At 37.8% G+C, this 15,789-nt stretch overlaps 1 protein-coding gene across 23 annotated transcripts in view; it reads left to right on the forward strand.

The window, feature by feature from the left end:
- Trpm3 (transient receptor potential cation channel subfamily M member 3) overlaps positions 1–15,789 on the forward strand; it is an 814,506-nt gene that overhangs the window by 552,397 nt on the left and 246,320 nt on the right. For all 23 annotated transcript variants that reach the window (XM_026389224.2, XM_026389227.2, XM_026389223.2 and 20 more), the window contains one exon: positions 3,439–3,563. In XM_026389224.2, coding sequence (XP_026245009.2) covers positions 3,439–3,563 — 125 coding nt within the window. The remainder of the gene's footprint in view (positions 1–3,438; positions 3,564–15,789) is intronic.

Raw genomic sequence — 15,789 nt, forward strand, 5'->3', positions numbered from 1 at the left:
GTTGTGCCTAAGATCATTTTCTAAGAGTGTATTTATATTTACCCACCTCTCCCCTGCTCCTCATTATAAGGCTCAAGACACAGCTGCACAAGCACATTTCAGCAATGAACTGAACGCTGCCCATGCTTTAATATGTTTATGTGAAATCCTCTGCCTGGTTCTCTCTCAGCCTCCTTTTCCAAAATGATCGCCGTATCATTATTTTTAAGAATTAAGTAACAGGTTGAAATGGTTAATGGTTGACTCTGCAGAATTTGTAAATATGACCAATGGGGTTTTGTAGGATGTTTTCAGTAGCTCAAGTTGTCATGTAAATATCTAGTAACTTTGTTTTCTTTTTTTTGGCTGAGGTACTGGGGATGGAACTCAGGGCCTGATGCACCCTAGGGTCTGGTGTGTTTATTATTTAAAATATTCCATTAAATCATCTCTGCACCAATAGAAGACACACCTCATCCCAGATACTAGTTTTTCCTACTACCTAATGAGTTTCTATATTGTGATACAGGCATGCTCTCAAATCAATTCTTACTTACACATGTATAGTTAAAGTTCTGAAGATAAGCACTTATCAATGTACAACAGATAATAAATTGGAAGCATGTAAACTTTGTTGCCCTATTTCCCCAGCCTGAGTTGGATGTGCCAATTAGCGGTTTACAAGTAAGTTGTAGTAAGTTAATGCAAACTCATTACAAGGCTCAAAGTCTGTACACAGACACATTTGTTGTTAGTGGGACATTCTGAACGTAACTTTGGGCCAACTATTGCTGCTTTTAAATACCATGTTTTCTCAATTTTTTGTTTGTTTGTTTGTTTGTAGTTTGGACAATGTTTGAGATCTGCTCTGCAAATTCTAAATACCTAGAATTTGGGAATCAGACACAGCTGCACAAGCACATTTCAGCAATGAACTGAATGCTGCCCATGCCTCATATTGTTATGTGAAATCCTGACTTGGTCTGGAAGCTGACATGATCTTAGATTGACCTGCTCAGTCAGCTCTTTAATGTTTACACTCTAGTAATCAAATATCCAAAGAGCAAAATTCTTTCAGTGACTGTTCAGGTTTTAAGCCCCATGTTTTTGCTCCCTACTAAGTGGCCATCACACATCGGTGATTCTCCAGCTGTAGACTTTCCTGACATGCAGTCACCAAACCAAACGCTTCTAAATTTTGAAAGAAACTCCTGCCAATCTATTTCTAAGAAGTTGGAACATTATTTTTCTTCTTTTACACAATGCATTCAATGTCAAAAAAATGTACATCTTAAATACTATAAACTGACATAGGCCTCTAGAATTCCAGCAACTCAGGAGACTGAAACAGATTACAAGTTTGAGATCAGACTCAGCAAGATCCTTCCCCAAAAAGGAATGTAGATGATGTAGCTTAGTAATAGAGTACCTCTGGTTCAATCTCTACTACCAAAAGGTTAAAAAAAAAAAAAAAAAAAAAAAAAAAAACAACTACAAACCAAAGAGTTCATCTCTGCTTCCCTCTGGACTTATCATTCAGTCCAAGACCAAAGTGACAATCTAATGACAGGTGCTGAGGTTAGGTAAGAGGTAATAAGAGAATTGTGGCAGACAGTGAGGCATACCATGAAGCTAAACTTCTTGTTCAGGGTTGGCCCTATGTTTTGCATATTATCATTAATATACAGATTTTCATGTTTTAGTATTTTCAGAAGCTATCTTAGAAAATTCTCTTTTTCTTGGCGGCGGGGGGAGTACCACAGTTGAACTCAGGGACACTCTACCACTAAGCCATATCCCCATCCCTGTGCTGTATTTTATTTACAGACAGGGTCTCATGTATTATTTTGCAACTCGTCATCCTCCTGAGCCACTGAGATCACAGGTGTGCACCACTGCACCCAGCACTTAGAAAAATCTTAGACAAACTACCAAGTGAGAATAATGTGCTCCTCCATCTCCCAGCATAGCGCAACGTGGATTAGTGGTCATTTACACTACATCGGTACTTGATTTTTAAAAGAAGGTTCTTTAAGCATGTATATTCTCTCCCCTGATTAAATTGCCTGGTATGTTCTGCGTGTTTGGGACACAATTTCTGAGCCCTTGCCCTTAAGGAGCTTTATTATTGGCAGAGTCATTCTTATACATAATTATGAATCATTGTAGAGCAGATCAGGTGACATATGGAGCTGCTCAAGCTGTGCAAACTGCATTATGTGTAAATGGAATCCAACTTGAGAAATCAAATCCAACTCAACATTTATATAGGAGATGGCACTAGGTGTGATGTTTTTCTTGAGGAAGAGGTAGAATTTTGATAAATGGAATCTAAAAATATATCAAAAATGATTGTTCAAGAGGGAAGTTAAAAGATTAGAAATTATTTAATTTACTTAATTAGTAATACTTGACAGTAGAATGCATGTATGCTCTTTGTATATCATACATAGAAAAATGGGAAACTATATCCTGTCTGACTGTACATGTTGCAGAATCATATTGGTCATGTAGTCATATACATATATAAAGTAATAATGTCTGTTTTATTCTACTATTTTTCCTATCCCCATATCCACTCTCTTCCCATCACTTTCCTCTAATTAATCTAAGGTAACACTATTCATCCCTAGTGCCCCCGCCTTATTGTGAATTAGCATCTGCATATTAGAGAAAACATTCAGCCTTTGGTTTTGGGGGGATTGACTTATTTTGCTTGGCATGATATTCTCCAACTCCATCCATTTACTAGCAAATGCCATAATTTCACTCTTCTTTTAAGCTGAGAAATTTTCCATTGAGTATATATACCACATTTTCTTTACATCTTCTTTAAATGGTTTATGAAAAAGTGAGAGAGAGGTTCACAACCATTTTAAACTAAATTTCCTTTAACTATGTTGAGGACAGAAGAAGAAAATTAGAATGATAAAGATTAAAGGTGTATTTTTAACAAATTTTCTACAGAATAAGCCAACGTGAGGTAGATTTGCTACATATTTTGTAAATAGGAAGATGAAATTAGGACTAAAAATGTGAGCTAAATAATTATTCAAATGATTCTGACTCAAACATAATCTAGAGTGTATATTTAATATAACATTATATATGGTACGTTTTATAGAATCAACACGTTAAGCGTGTCCTAAGTCCTATGAACAAATCATTAGGTTTATACAAAAAAAGTAAAAGTGACTAAAATTGTTGTATTTATTCTTCTTATAGGCATGTTTTCATACAGATTCCAGTAATGCTTTTACTGACATTTATATCAAGTGTGGGAATTATATCTGGCACAATCACAATCTTATGTTCTTGCCTAAATATGTGGTTTATACACAGACGTATCAAAATTGTACTTTTGATGCATTTCACCTTGGGAGAAAGTTTTCACCCTTCAAAATGATGTAAAGGTCATTGCTTTAAAAAGTAAGATAATACTTCTCTCTCTGCCCCCAGGTGTCATTCGGCATGTTGGAGATGCCTTGAAGGACCACGCATCTAAATCTCGAGGGAAGATATGTACCATAGGTATTGCCCCATGGGGAATTGTGGAAAACCAAGAGGACCTGATTGGAAGAGATGTAAGTACTAGGGGCTGCCCCTTTACATGACTTCTCCTAGAGGGGCTAGCACAAAAGTATAGTTAGTATCCATAATATGCATAATATTCTTTAAAACAGTTTACTGGATGACTACTTGTTTTCTAAAAATCTATGTAGACCCCATGTCCTTTATTCTAATCAAGAAAAGTAAAACTCACCAATCACCCCCTTTCTGCTTCAATGAAGCAGTGGTCTTTCTTCTCCATCAAACTCTGCAAGTATTCTTGGTATGATTATCTTAAAAATACCCTATACCCACGTAACACTTGGCAACATGAACTCACACATGAAATATGGCCTCTTGGCACCCCAGGGCTCCAACATCAATTATTTGAGTGCCTCTTGCCCAGCTCAAGATTGGTACAGAGAATCTTTCCATTCGAGCCTGTGTCTTCTGTAGCCAGTTTATTTTCTTTTTTGGGGGGGAGGGGGTGCTAAATGCTTGGATAACATGTAGGCACAGTTGGATTCTTTATTTTTCATCAATTTCAAAACCCCTCGCCCAAGCTCAACACTTTCCTAGCCTCTATTTCCCATTCTGATGTCCAGGACCACATACAATTGTTCAACAATTTTGCCCAGAAACCCAGAGCATTTGGTCTTATTTTTTAAAGAGTCATCATCTCATTTCTGATCCTTCTAGGGATCTCATTTTTTAAAAAATTCATTACCAGTCTCTCTTACAGTATGCTTCTCTCCCAACAACTATAAAATTCTATTTTAAAAGAAGTGGAGTTATATTACATAAACAGATTACCATACTGTATTTGCTTCCTCCAATAATTGTAGCAATTATTTTTCATTGTTCTCTATATCAGATCAATAGTCATTCCTTTCCAATCAAGACCTGCCAGAGTATTAAAAATATGAAGTAGTTTTATCCACATATCTTGAGGTCTGTGCCCAAAAAGAGGAAAAAAGACTATGAATCAACTAGTCTTAAACTGTCTCTTTTAATGATGGAGCAGTACAATTCAACCATCTCATTTCAATCCAACACAATGTATAGAATTCTTTAAAAATCTGTTTACTCCTTGTGTTTTGATATTTGATTTTTAACTCCTTCAGAACCTTTAAATGATAATTTGATAACAGTGATGTGCATGTTTATTAAATGCAGAAATCCCAATTTATCCAGAAGACAGAGTACTATTTTATTTTATACATACTTTATTCCCTAAGTGTTATGTAGACAAAACTGATTAAAAAAAATTTAGTAATGCTTTTCTGGAGTATCTGAGAGTAGTCATTCATGGAATATAATTGGACTAATACTTACCTTAGATTTCAAATTGGCTTTTAAATGGATGTCAGTTAACTTATGAACCAGAACAAATATATTTCCTAAAGAATTAAAACATGCCAAAATGACCTCAACAAACACATTTAATATTGCATTTTAATAGTATGTAAATTTTTCCAAAAATGACTTCTGAGTCATATTTTTAATGTTCGTAGCTTCAGGATCACTATCAGGAACTTAAATAATTATTCAACGAGTGGGGGCTGGTTTAGAATTCTTATTTCTGTACTTGAGATAGGCAACTAAGGTTATAATTTTGTTACTCTAAGCATTTTTGTGTTTGCTCATCTTAAACAATTGGAGATTTCCTTCTATTACATGCCAATGGGGTTAGAGATGTTTAAGTGATCCAAAGAAAAATGGTCTTGATCCTAGCACAGAGGGCAAAAATTTGTATACTCATCATCCCTGCTGCCAGGGGGCTACTAAAAGCAAACCATTATACTTAAAGAACCAGGTAAGCTGGCAGAGAGAGGGAAGTGAAAAGGAAATGAGAGGGCTGAATGAGTATCCAACATTCACCTGCTATTCCACAAAGAATCAAAGTCACAAGCACATAGCTACATGTGAGGTGACTTACAATGGGAGAGGCCTGGAAATTAGACTGGAACCTTGGGAGATTCAGAAACCTGGAACAACATTATAAAAAGAAAAACAAAATGCCCTTGCATCTGTGACTTTAGCTCCATAGCCAAGCAAAGAGGAGTCGCCACTTTGCAGAAATGGATAGTTTTTTTTTTTTTTTAATCAGTGAAAATAGGATTGAAATCTGGTCAATAGCATTGCTTTTGATAAAGATCTTACATCATCTCCCACTGAATACCCAAGGTTCTGTAGCCAGGTACTGTGTTAGGAAGTAAGCTATTGCCTGAGTTTGGGATACTCTAGAGGTCAGAAACTGCTTCCAGAAGCTCACCAGTTTGAAGGTAGCCGTCTTGAAAATTCAAGTTATCCCAGTGGAGTGACTGACCTAAGCCCACTAGATGATGTATAAGGATGGATGTTGTGACACAGAAGGGAATGGTCTGTGATAACATTGAGAACCAGAAGCTTGGGTCACTTTCCCTGAGACCAAGGGCGTAAATGACCATATGTGACTCAATGCCTGCATAGTTCCTGCTGCCCCGGCACCACATTCAGATGCCTGTTCTTGGCAGGGTTGGGAAAAACATCATGGTTCCACAGCTAATCAGGGGTGCCAAGAAGGGTCAAGAGGAACTTTGGCACCATTCCTACATATGCACTACCATCAGTTGAGAAGTACACCACAGTTCCACTGCACCTTGTCTGATCACATACTGCTGTCTGGACTGGGTATGAACACTATTGTTGCAGTTCACACCACTCTCTCCCCATGTGTCTCATGGGACTGTACCAGAACAAGTGATTCAGGGCCCTCACTACTGCTGGTGCTACCAGTGCCAGAGGTCCTTGCCAGTAGCAGAGCTAGCATCAGCAATATGTGAGGAATTCCCCATCACCTGAATTTTAGGAGTAGCCCTAGCACAGCACTCAAGTTGCACATGCTTGCTAATGTGTCTCATTCTTGCATGAACCACAGAAACAAGGGGTCTCTCTTACTTCATCACAGTAGGCAATACCAAAATCATTAATCACAGCCAAAGAGACTGCACTACGGGAAATAAGGTGAACACTGCATAACAAACTGACAGTAAGCAGCTCTCTCCTGAAGGTATGCCCAAGAGGGCCTCCTCATCAAAGTGGTAGAGACACATGATCCAAAAGATTCCAGAGAAATTGATACAGTTAAAAAGACTGATAAATTATTTAAAAGCTCAGTGATATCTAAAACACTACAGGTAAACAGTTCAATGAAATTAAGAAGAAAATACATGATAAAAATGAGAAATTGAGCGGAGATTTACAAGAAACCAAACAAATCTTTGAAATGAAAAACTCAGTATGTGTGTATGCACACAGCTGAAAGCCTGAACAACAGAGTAGAAGAAAGAATATTTGAACTTGAAGACAGGTATTTTTACTCTTGGACATCAAAAGGTCACTATAGAAAAAGGAAGATTTAAAAATTTGTTGAAACAATTGAAAATGGAAGCACAGAATACCCAAAATTATGTCATATAAGCAAATATAGTGCCAAGAGAAGGAAGTTTATAGCAATAAGTACCACTTTATAAGAACAATGATTTCAAACAACCTAACAGTGTATCTCAAGTACTAAGAAAAGCAAAACCACACCAAACCCAAAAATAGAAGGGAAAAAATGACAGAGCAGGGATAAGTAAAATTTAAAAAGAAATAAAAGATCAATGAAGCAAATAGTTAGCTTTTTGAAAAGAAAGTTTACAAACCTTTAGCTAGACTACCCAAGAAAGAAAAGACAAAAATAAAACTAAACTGATACCATGAAAATACAAAGTATCATTAGAAATTATTATTGAAAATCTGTACTCTAACAAACCTATAAGAAATGGACAAATTTCTGGATACATGTGATTCCTCAAAATTAAACCATGAAGACAAAAAACTGGAATAAACTAATAAAAATCAATGAGATTCAAGCAGGAATATAAAGTCTCCCCAAGTAAAGTCCAGACCAAATGGCGTCACTGTGGGATTTAACAAACCTTTTTTTCCTTTTTCCCCCCTCAAGAAATAAAAAGAGGGTTTATTGCTTTGCTAGAAAAGAGAAACACAGGGGACTCCTCTCCTAGAGGCTGTGGTTCTACCCCTTAACAGAAACAAGGGGCTTTTTTAAAAATGTGTTTAGTTATAGATGGATTTAATAACTTTATTTTTGTATGTAGTGCTGAGGATGAAACCTAGTGTCCCCCCAGAGTGCTAGGCAACCCGCTCTACCTCTGAGCCACAATCCCAGGCCAACAGGGGCCTTTTAAAGAGGTGATTCAAAGTTGGAGTTGTAATTCACTTGTTAATTTGGGAGATAGTCATTTCTGAGATCTTCTGGTGCCATCCCCAAAGCCTGAATTAGTTGTTCCTATGGTGATGTGTACTCAAAGACACAAATCTTCGTAGGATGGGAAGAATGGTAATCCTGTTTCCCTAATCTTAGGGAAGAGGAGAGATTAGAAAAGAATAGGGAAAGAAAGAAACATGTCCATTTTAAAAATACGTGACAATGGCAGAGCAGCAAGGGCTATATTCAAAGCATAAAGTGGACCACTTTGACATTTCCACATTCCATTTCTACAGAAAAAAAAATGGGTGACAACAACTCCCTGCTGAAAAAGAGCAAAGTTGGGGGATGTAACTCAAAGTCCTTGTTCTCTGTCAGGTGGGGCATGGACAGTTAAGGATATTCTGCATCAGGGCAGTCCGGAGGTCCACAGTGGTAGGTGGCAGATGACTGGACAAGGCATACATAGAGCAGGGATCATGCAGATGGTCAAGGGTGTTGTGACTTTACTGAGTTCAGTTTCCTTTTTCTACAGTAGCATACTAGCAGCATGGTATTTGGCATAAAAACAGACCATTGGACAAGAAAAGAAATCCCAGGAATAAACCCACACATATATAGTCAACTGGTTGCCAAAGTTGCCAAAAGCATATATTGAAGGAAGGACAGCTTCTTCAATAGTGCTGGGGAAAATGGATATCCACAAGATGGATCAAACCTAAATGTAAAACCTATTTCTGAAACTACTAGAAGAAAACAGACACACTTCAAGACATTGGTACAGTGGTACAGGATTTTCTACATAGGAAACAAAAGCAAAAATTGACTTCTTTCCTAACATTGTATCCCTGACTTTAATTTCCCACAACTGACTTCTTCCCAAGCTTTCTTAGCCTGCTTGGGCAGGCATACAAAATATCAGAGACTAGGTGCCATATAAACAATAGAAATTTATTTCTCACAGTTCTGGAGGCTCTGTGATGAGTTCTGTGTCCTTACATGGTGGAAGAGTTTCAGAATCTATTGGGTCCCTTTTATAAGGACACCAATCCCATATTTGAGGGATGCACCCTCCTGATCTAATTACCTCTCAGAGGCTCCAACTCCTAACACCATCACTTTGGGGGTTAGGATTTTAACGTATGAATTTGGGAGACAAACACTTAGTCATTTGCACCAGTGTAATTTAAAATGTCCCAAAGATTTTTGTTTCCTACTAAACCCTAATCTAATACTTTAAGTGTTTGCTTTGTGTTCACGCAAACACTATAAGATTTCATCTCTAAGTGAACTATAAAAACATTTGCTATATTGTCACATGGCTTCTATAATTATGATAGTAATTATAATTTGCTGATCTCCTAATTGAACATGCATTGTAATGGCATGTACTAGTCATTATAAGGTATTATTATACCTTTTTATGATTGAGTAATCTAAACATGGATTGGAACTAAGATCCCGCTCTCCAAAGTCCATTCTTGTAACAAAATATATTAAGTGAGATTTTAAAATTTTAACATTATATTCTTATTGTTACGTGAGACACTGGAAAATATGCTTATAAATAGATTTCAACAAACAAACTCTGTGAATGACCAGAGTCCTTTTCTTTCTCCCTAGAGAAATTTTCCTAGATAGATGATTATGAAAGTATCACCAGTATAAAGTCAAAGACCTTCCAAATAATTATAATTTTAGTATAACATTGATATTCCCTACTTTACAAAGCTACCTGAATAGAATTGTGTCAGGTGACTGAACAATTCCTGAAGCCATTATTGTTTGTATTTCCCCAAAACTAGATTAACCAGACACATGCCAAATTAGAAATCCAGATATAATCAAAAAACAAAGTACTTTTCATTGGAACCTGGGAATGGACATTATGTTTGGCTATATTTTCCAACACAGAATCATGCGGTTATTGTCTTTCCTTTAATTTCTCTTCTCTTCCTAGAGAATTGATTCTAAGTTTTATAAACACTCACAGTTCTTATGTCTACATGAAAAGTGCTCTGGTGACGCCATCTTTGTGTTTCAAGCCAAGAAATATCAAGGCCAATAACACCATTGATGGTTAATTGGATGGAGTTATCAATTTGTACATTTGTCACTTATTTGATGCAAGCCAAATAGGACTTCATATAGCAATCTCAAAAAAACTTCACGATAATGACCCCAGCGCGAGGTTTATTGGTCTTTCATGACTAGGTTAGATAAGATGTAGCCAGAGGATGAGAAGAAAAGGTCAGAACTGAGGAAGCACACCCAAATCTGTTAGTTATAGAGGACAGAGCCAGAGCTTGCTGAGCCTGGACCACACTCGGGTCTGGGCTCACTGCCAAGGCAGCAGTTATATTCACTCACATTGGCAACACAGTCTTGGTGAAGACAATGATTTGAGCTCAATTTGGGGCATGTTGATTTTGAAGCTCCTGTGAGAGATGTACATGAAAATGTCTGACAGGCTAGTAAATATAGGAGGCAGAAGCTTAGGAGCAAGATATGGCTGCACACTTAGATTTGGAAGGCATCACATACAGATGGCAACTGAAACAATCTCAGTGGAGAGGTTCACTACAGAGAAGTAAAAAAAAGAGCCTATGCCTGGATCCAGATGATCTCCAAAATTCAGTAGCTGAGCATAGGAAATACAGCCCAAGAAATGTCTGAGACACAGAACCTACACAGGTGAGAGTTAGGGAAGCCGAGGGGAAAATAGGCTTCAGAAAGATGGCGTGAAGGGCAATGCCAAGGGCCACTGAGAAGCCAAGGAGGGCAAGAACTTCAAAATCATTCCAGAACAGTGATGAAGCGACAAGAAAATTTCAATAGGTGGAGGAGGGAGAAGAAAGGAAGCAGCATAGACAGCAGAGCTACTTTAGAGGTTTGGCTGTAATCAGAGGAGATGGGGTAGCCAAAGAGTCATAATTTGAGGGAAATTTTCTTTAAGAAAAAGATGGAGTGGAGCTTGTGTGTGGGTCATAGAAAGGGGCATAAGGACAGAGGAAGTAATCGAGGAAATAAGTTCTAATGGGTCAGTGAAGTGATGGGAGTCCTGAGCTGAGGAGGAGAGAAAAACATCCTGTGTGTACCCTTGAAACCTAAGGAGAAGAGACAAGACTACACACACAGCGGGCTGGTGTCAGGATGGTCAAGTGTTAGCCTGGAGATTTGTCATTTATCACTGAAATAACAAAAAAACTTACTACATATAGGACCTGCCATCATAAGGTTGAAAATGCTAAACTGAACTATTGTAATTTGGGAATTATCTGTACCTCTGATTTTTTAAGTGTTTTTATTCGTATTATAATTTATGTATTTATACATGTGGTGCTGAGAATGGAACCCAGTGCCTCACAGGTGCTAGGCAAGTACTTTACCCCTGAGCCACAATCCAAGCCTCACTTGTATAATTATTCATCAGAATTTACATAGGAGATTGAGATAGAGTAGTAATAACCCTCTGGCAAGAGTGTAGGAACAGGGGTCAAATCTTCTGCCAAATAGAGAGGGAGGGTGTTCAGGTTATAAATAGGAAAAGACTGGAAGATGTTACCACCCTAGTGAAATAGTAACTAGAACTGAGCAGAGCCCACAGAAAGAATGCCAGGGAGCATGAGGACTCAGGGAGAGGTAGAGGCGACTATAGGCCACGAAATTATATGCAACTACTATTCCAGAATAGAAGAGGATACATTCTGAAGTCTCAAAGAAAGATAATAATACACAATTGTATTAGTAATCAATTGATGTGTAAAATATCACCCCAAAACATAATGGCTTAAACAACGTACAGTGTCTCACAGTTTTAGTAGGTGAGGAATTTGTGAATGAGTTACGCCTGGTTGATTCTGGCCGTGGGTCTCTCTTTGGTCACAGTCAAAATGGCGGTTGGACTGCATCAACTGAAGGATTGAATGGGGCATGGTAAACCCTATTCAAAACGACTCACCCACAAGGTGTTGTAGGAGTCTCTGGCCATGCAAATCACTTCGTAGGGCTGCTTTATTCTCTTCACAATATGGTACTGGCTTCCTCCAGAGTAAGTGATCTGGCAGAGAGCTAACAGAAAACCTTGTGTGGCCTAGTTTGGGAAGTCATACATCACCACTGTTCGGTTTTATCCCTTAGAGGCAAATCACCGATTGCCACCTCGACGAAAGGAAGAGTTACAAAGAATTTCTGAACACAGTTTAAAAATCACCCCCCACTGGAAACTTGGGATTCGTATAGAAAGCTTTTCAGAATTCAAGAGCCTCTTGCCACTGCCTATAGCTAAATGGCACATGGCTTCCCTCAGGACAGGCCAAAGGGAGATGAATCTATTCGAGTGGAAAGGATAAAAGGAGGGCTATAAAACTCTCTGCAGGACACACATTGAAGGGCACATTTTCCAAGTGTTACTGAAAGATGCAATTGATGTTCCTGTGAATTTTAGTGGGCGTCACACAGCTCAAGTATCTGGGTGCTCTTTGGAAATGGGTCCCTTGGTTTGCTGGTTCCTGTGTGGACTGCTGAGCTGAGAGATGGACTCTCAGTTTCAGAGTGACCTGCTTTATGCCCGTACTCACAGTTCCTCTGTCTGAATAGGAAATAACCATCCATGTCCCACTGGCCTAGGCTTCTGTGATGATGGGGACATACAGAGGCTTTCACTTTTTCATCGCATTCTCTTAGTCCCCATGTTTCTTTATCTCTAACACAGAGATGGCTTCTCACTTCCCAGCAGCGTCCCCTCTTCCCTAGCAGAAATGGATGCCTAATGCTGAGAGAATCTCAAAACATTTTGTTTCTCTCATACCAAAGCACGACCCCACCTTGCTGCCTACTGGTGCCTTTTCTGACCTCTGTATACATATAGTTCTAGATGCCCCAACTGGAAATAATCTGGTCAGCTGTCAGAGGATTCCACGGCGCAGCTGAGCCACGAATAAAAAATATCCAGCAGCAAAACTGACTGTAATATCCTCTAGACATTTCAAATGAGATTGGGTTTTCTATCTTCTCCTGTAATGCATCATGGCTTATAAAGGAACTTAGGACCTATATGGGGTTAATGAGGCAAATTTGGCCAGGATACCTCACTTCTGAGTCCCCAATTCCATCTACAAAATAAATACGAAACAGATTGTTCCACAATGCCTAATATGCAAAAAAATGGTCAATGAATGTTCATTTTCTTCTGATTTAAGTTAAAAACCATGGTGCTATTAGGAGGGAAGAGATGACTCCTTGAGGTGTACATTCCCTATCCTGCTGCTTGGCCTGTGGCATGTTGATATACAACTCACCAGGTAATGGGTGTGGGATTGTAGAAGTCTTGTGATTGATGGCACAAAAACCTAATTAAGCCCAATTCAATTGTATTTGGAATAAAGAACCTCAGGTGATCAAATTGCCATTTTATCAAGGAAAGCACCTCAAAATGGAAAAGACCTCAGGACATGAGAGAACGACTTTGCCAACACACTTTGTTTTGCACTAACTAGAAAAGAGCCTGTACATTGTTTTTTAACATAGGCTGTTCAGATTCAATTGTAGAGGTACGAAGCCATCAGAAATTACCATCAAGTCTTCTGCTTCACGGATGAAAAAAAAAAAAGCCCCTAAAGTTTCTTTAAAAAAAAACATTTTGAATACTTATTAGAAGATATTACTTAGACACATGATTATTTTTCTCAAGAAATCATGAGTAAATGCATGAATCAGAGACCTGCCCAAGGTCACAAGTTAGTACTCAGAGGAACAAGAACCCTGATATTCTGACTTCCTGATAAACACTCCTGGGTAAGACCAAAATATTCCTGAAAACAGGTAGGAAAACTCTAGACTGGCTCCTGAATGACTGACTGATGTCCATCCAGGGAACACAATTGCAGCACTCTAGTGTCAGCACATGAAGGATGTTCAGTTTTTCTACAGCAGCTCACTCACTCTCTTCTTAGCAGTGAGGGTGTCCTTACCAATGCCTTATATAAAATGGTTTTTACCTCCATTTAATCCCTTGGACAGTCCCCACTTCACAAGTCCTCTTTGTTTCAGAGGCAAGATAATGACAGATGCCTTAAAGCCAGAATTGTTATCATATCATTATCATTCTAAATGCTATACAAGGAATTGGTTGAATAAAGAAGTTTTTTGGTTACTCTTGAGGAGCAAGAATGAATAGAAAAAAATGTCATTACATAGAGGTACTCTAGCCCATGATGATCAGAGACTATTAGGGTCTAAAATCCTACATTTCTAGGTATAGATACTACTATGTTTCTAAGTATATATACTATAATATTCATCATTTACGCCACTCACCTGGTTTGAAGGCCTTTCAGATACAATTTGACCTTGCCTAACTCCGGTTTCTTATCTGAACTATAAAATACAGAAAATTATGTGAATGGCTATCTTCTCAGTTCTTCCAAGGATGGAATATAAGCTGGACCATCCTATATTCTTAGGAAAAAAGATGATCCATTACATGCCATAGATGTTATAGAGCATTAGGACAAAGTCCTGGCTAAGAAACATGTTACGTAATCCATTATACCTACAAGTTATGAACATATCACAATAATTCTCAATAGCACATACTTCCAAAAAAACCTTCTCTGTTTATGAGCTTTTAACAATGAAAGTGTTTGCATGACCTCCAATATTTTGTCAGAGGGAAAAGTTAATTTGTATTCATGTTATTAAAAAGGCATTATTTTTCTATTTGCAAAACACAACAGAAAGATCAGCAAATCTTTTGTACATATGCAAATTGCAACTCAAAAATAAACTACTGCCATATTTGTAACAAAGAATAGTAAGTGGATTTTGCAGGCAAGTTAGACAAAAATGCATTTCTCTGAAGTACTTGAGCAGTTATTTTAAATTTTCAGTTAGTCAACAAATACTTGGAGGATATGACAAAGAAAAAAATACTGCATATTTTGCCAACAGATGGTTGGATTTTTTTATTCCTTACATTAAGTTAAATGTCTGGGATAAAACAAAAGTCGATGATTTGTCTCATATTTCAATTTGATCACTGGTTTACAACTGGAAACTCAGCTTATAGTTGGCAAGATAGAGCAGAACTGGAAAAGGAAGTACCATTTATAGAATGCCTGCTAGGAGCCAGGCACTTTGCACGTATAATCTCAGCTAATCCTCATGAAGTAAGTGGTTTTATCATTTCCTTTTTACAGATTAAAAAAGTGAGACTCCAGTTCTCACAGTCACTGGCAGAACTGGGATTCAAGTAATTTCCATGATCATGTGTGCAGGATTGTTCCAGGACTCAGTACACCTTTCTCCAGTAAGATCTGAAAGTAGATTAGGGCATTTTACTTAGTTTTCAGATTTATATCTCCTTTCATTCAGCAAATTCTGACCTTAAACTTGCCTTCACACCGAATCAAAAGAAAAGGAGGTCAGTACAATGAAAAAATTAAGACCCTGTAAATTTGACCTTCTTATCATGACTGATTCAGATGTTCAATATTCCCAAAGAGATGTTGAGCTATGTTTCACAATAAAACAGGGTCAAAAGTCAGAAGACCAAACCACCAATATCTTTAGAATCCAGGATTGGAGGAAAGAGATGTTTAGAACACAGATGGTTTGATTACCTTCTTTTATTATCAGATTATGATGGATATATCAGCTTGGCACAGAATCATTTCTATACTTTCAGTAGTTGAAAATTTTATTTTCTCCAAAATGGTCTTCAAGTGGGATTTCCAGGAATTTGAAACTGTGTATCTCAGCCAGCAGAAACTTCTGAGGTTCACAATCACACACAGTTTAACGTCTAGAACATCCGTCAGCTCCACCTCTCACAGAACTGCTTTGGATCTTCCCTCTCCTTCACATGGAGTCCTCAGAAACCACTGTTAGAAAAGAAAGAACAGTAACAAAAGTATTTTCTTTTGTCCAAAAGCACAATGCAGACGCACTTTAAGAATAGGAAAAAGAATTTCTAAGCCTTTTTCAACAAAGCATTAATATTTATT

This window comes from Urocitellus parryii, chromosome 4, assembly GCF_045843805.1.
Source record: "Urocitellus parryii isolate mUroPar1 chromosome 4, mUroPar1.hap1, whole genome shotgun sequence".
Lineage (NCBI taxonomy): Eukaryota > Metazoa > Chordata > Mammalia > Rodentia > Sciuridae > Urocitellus > Urocitellus parryii.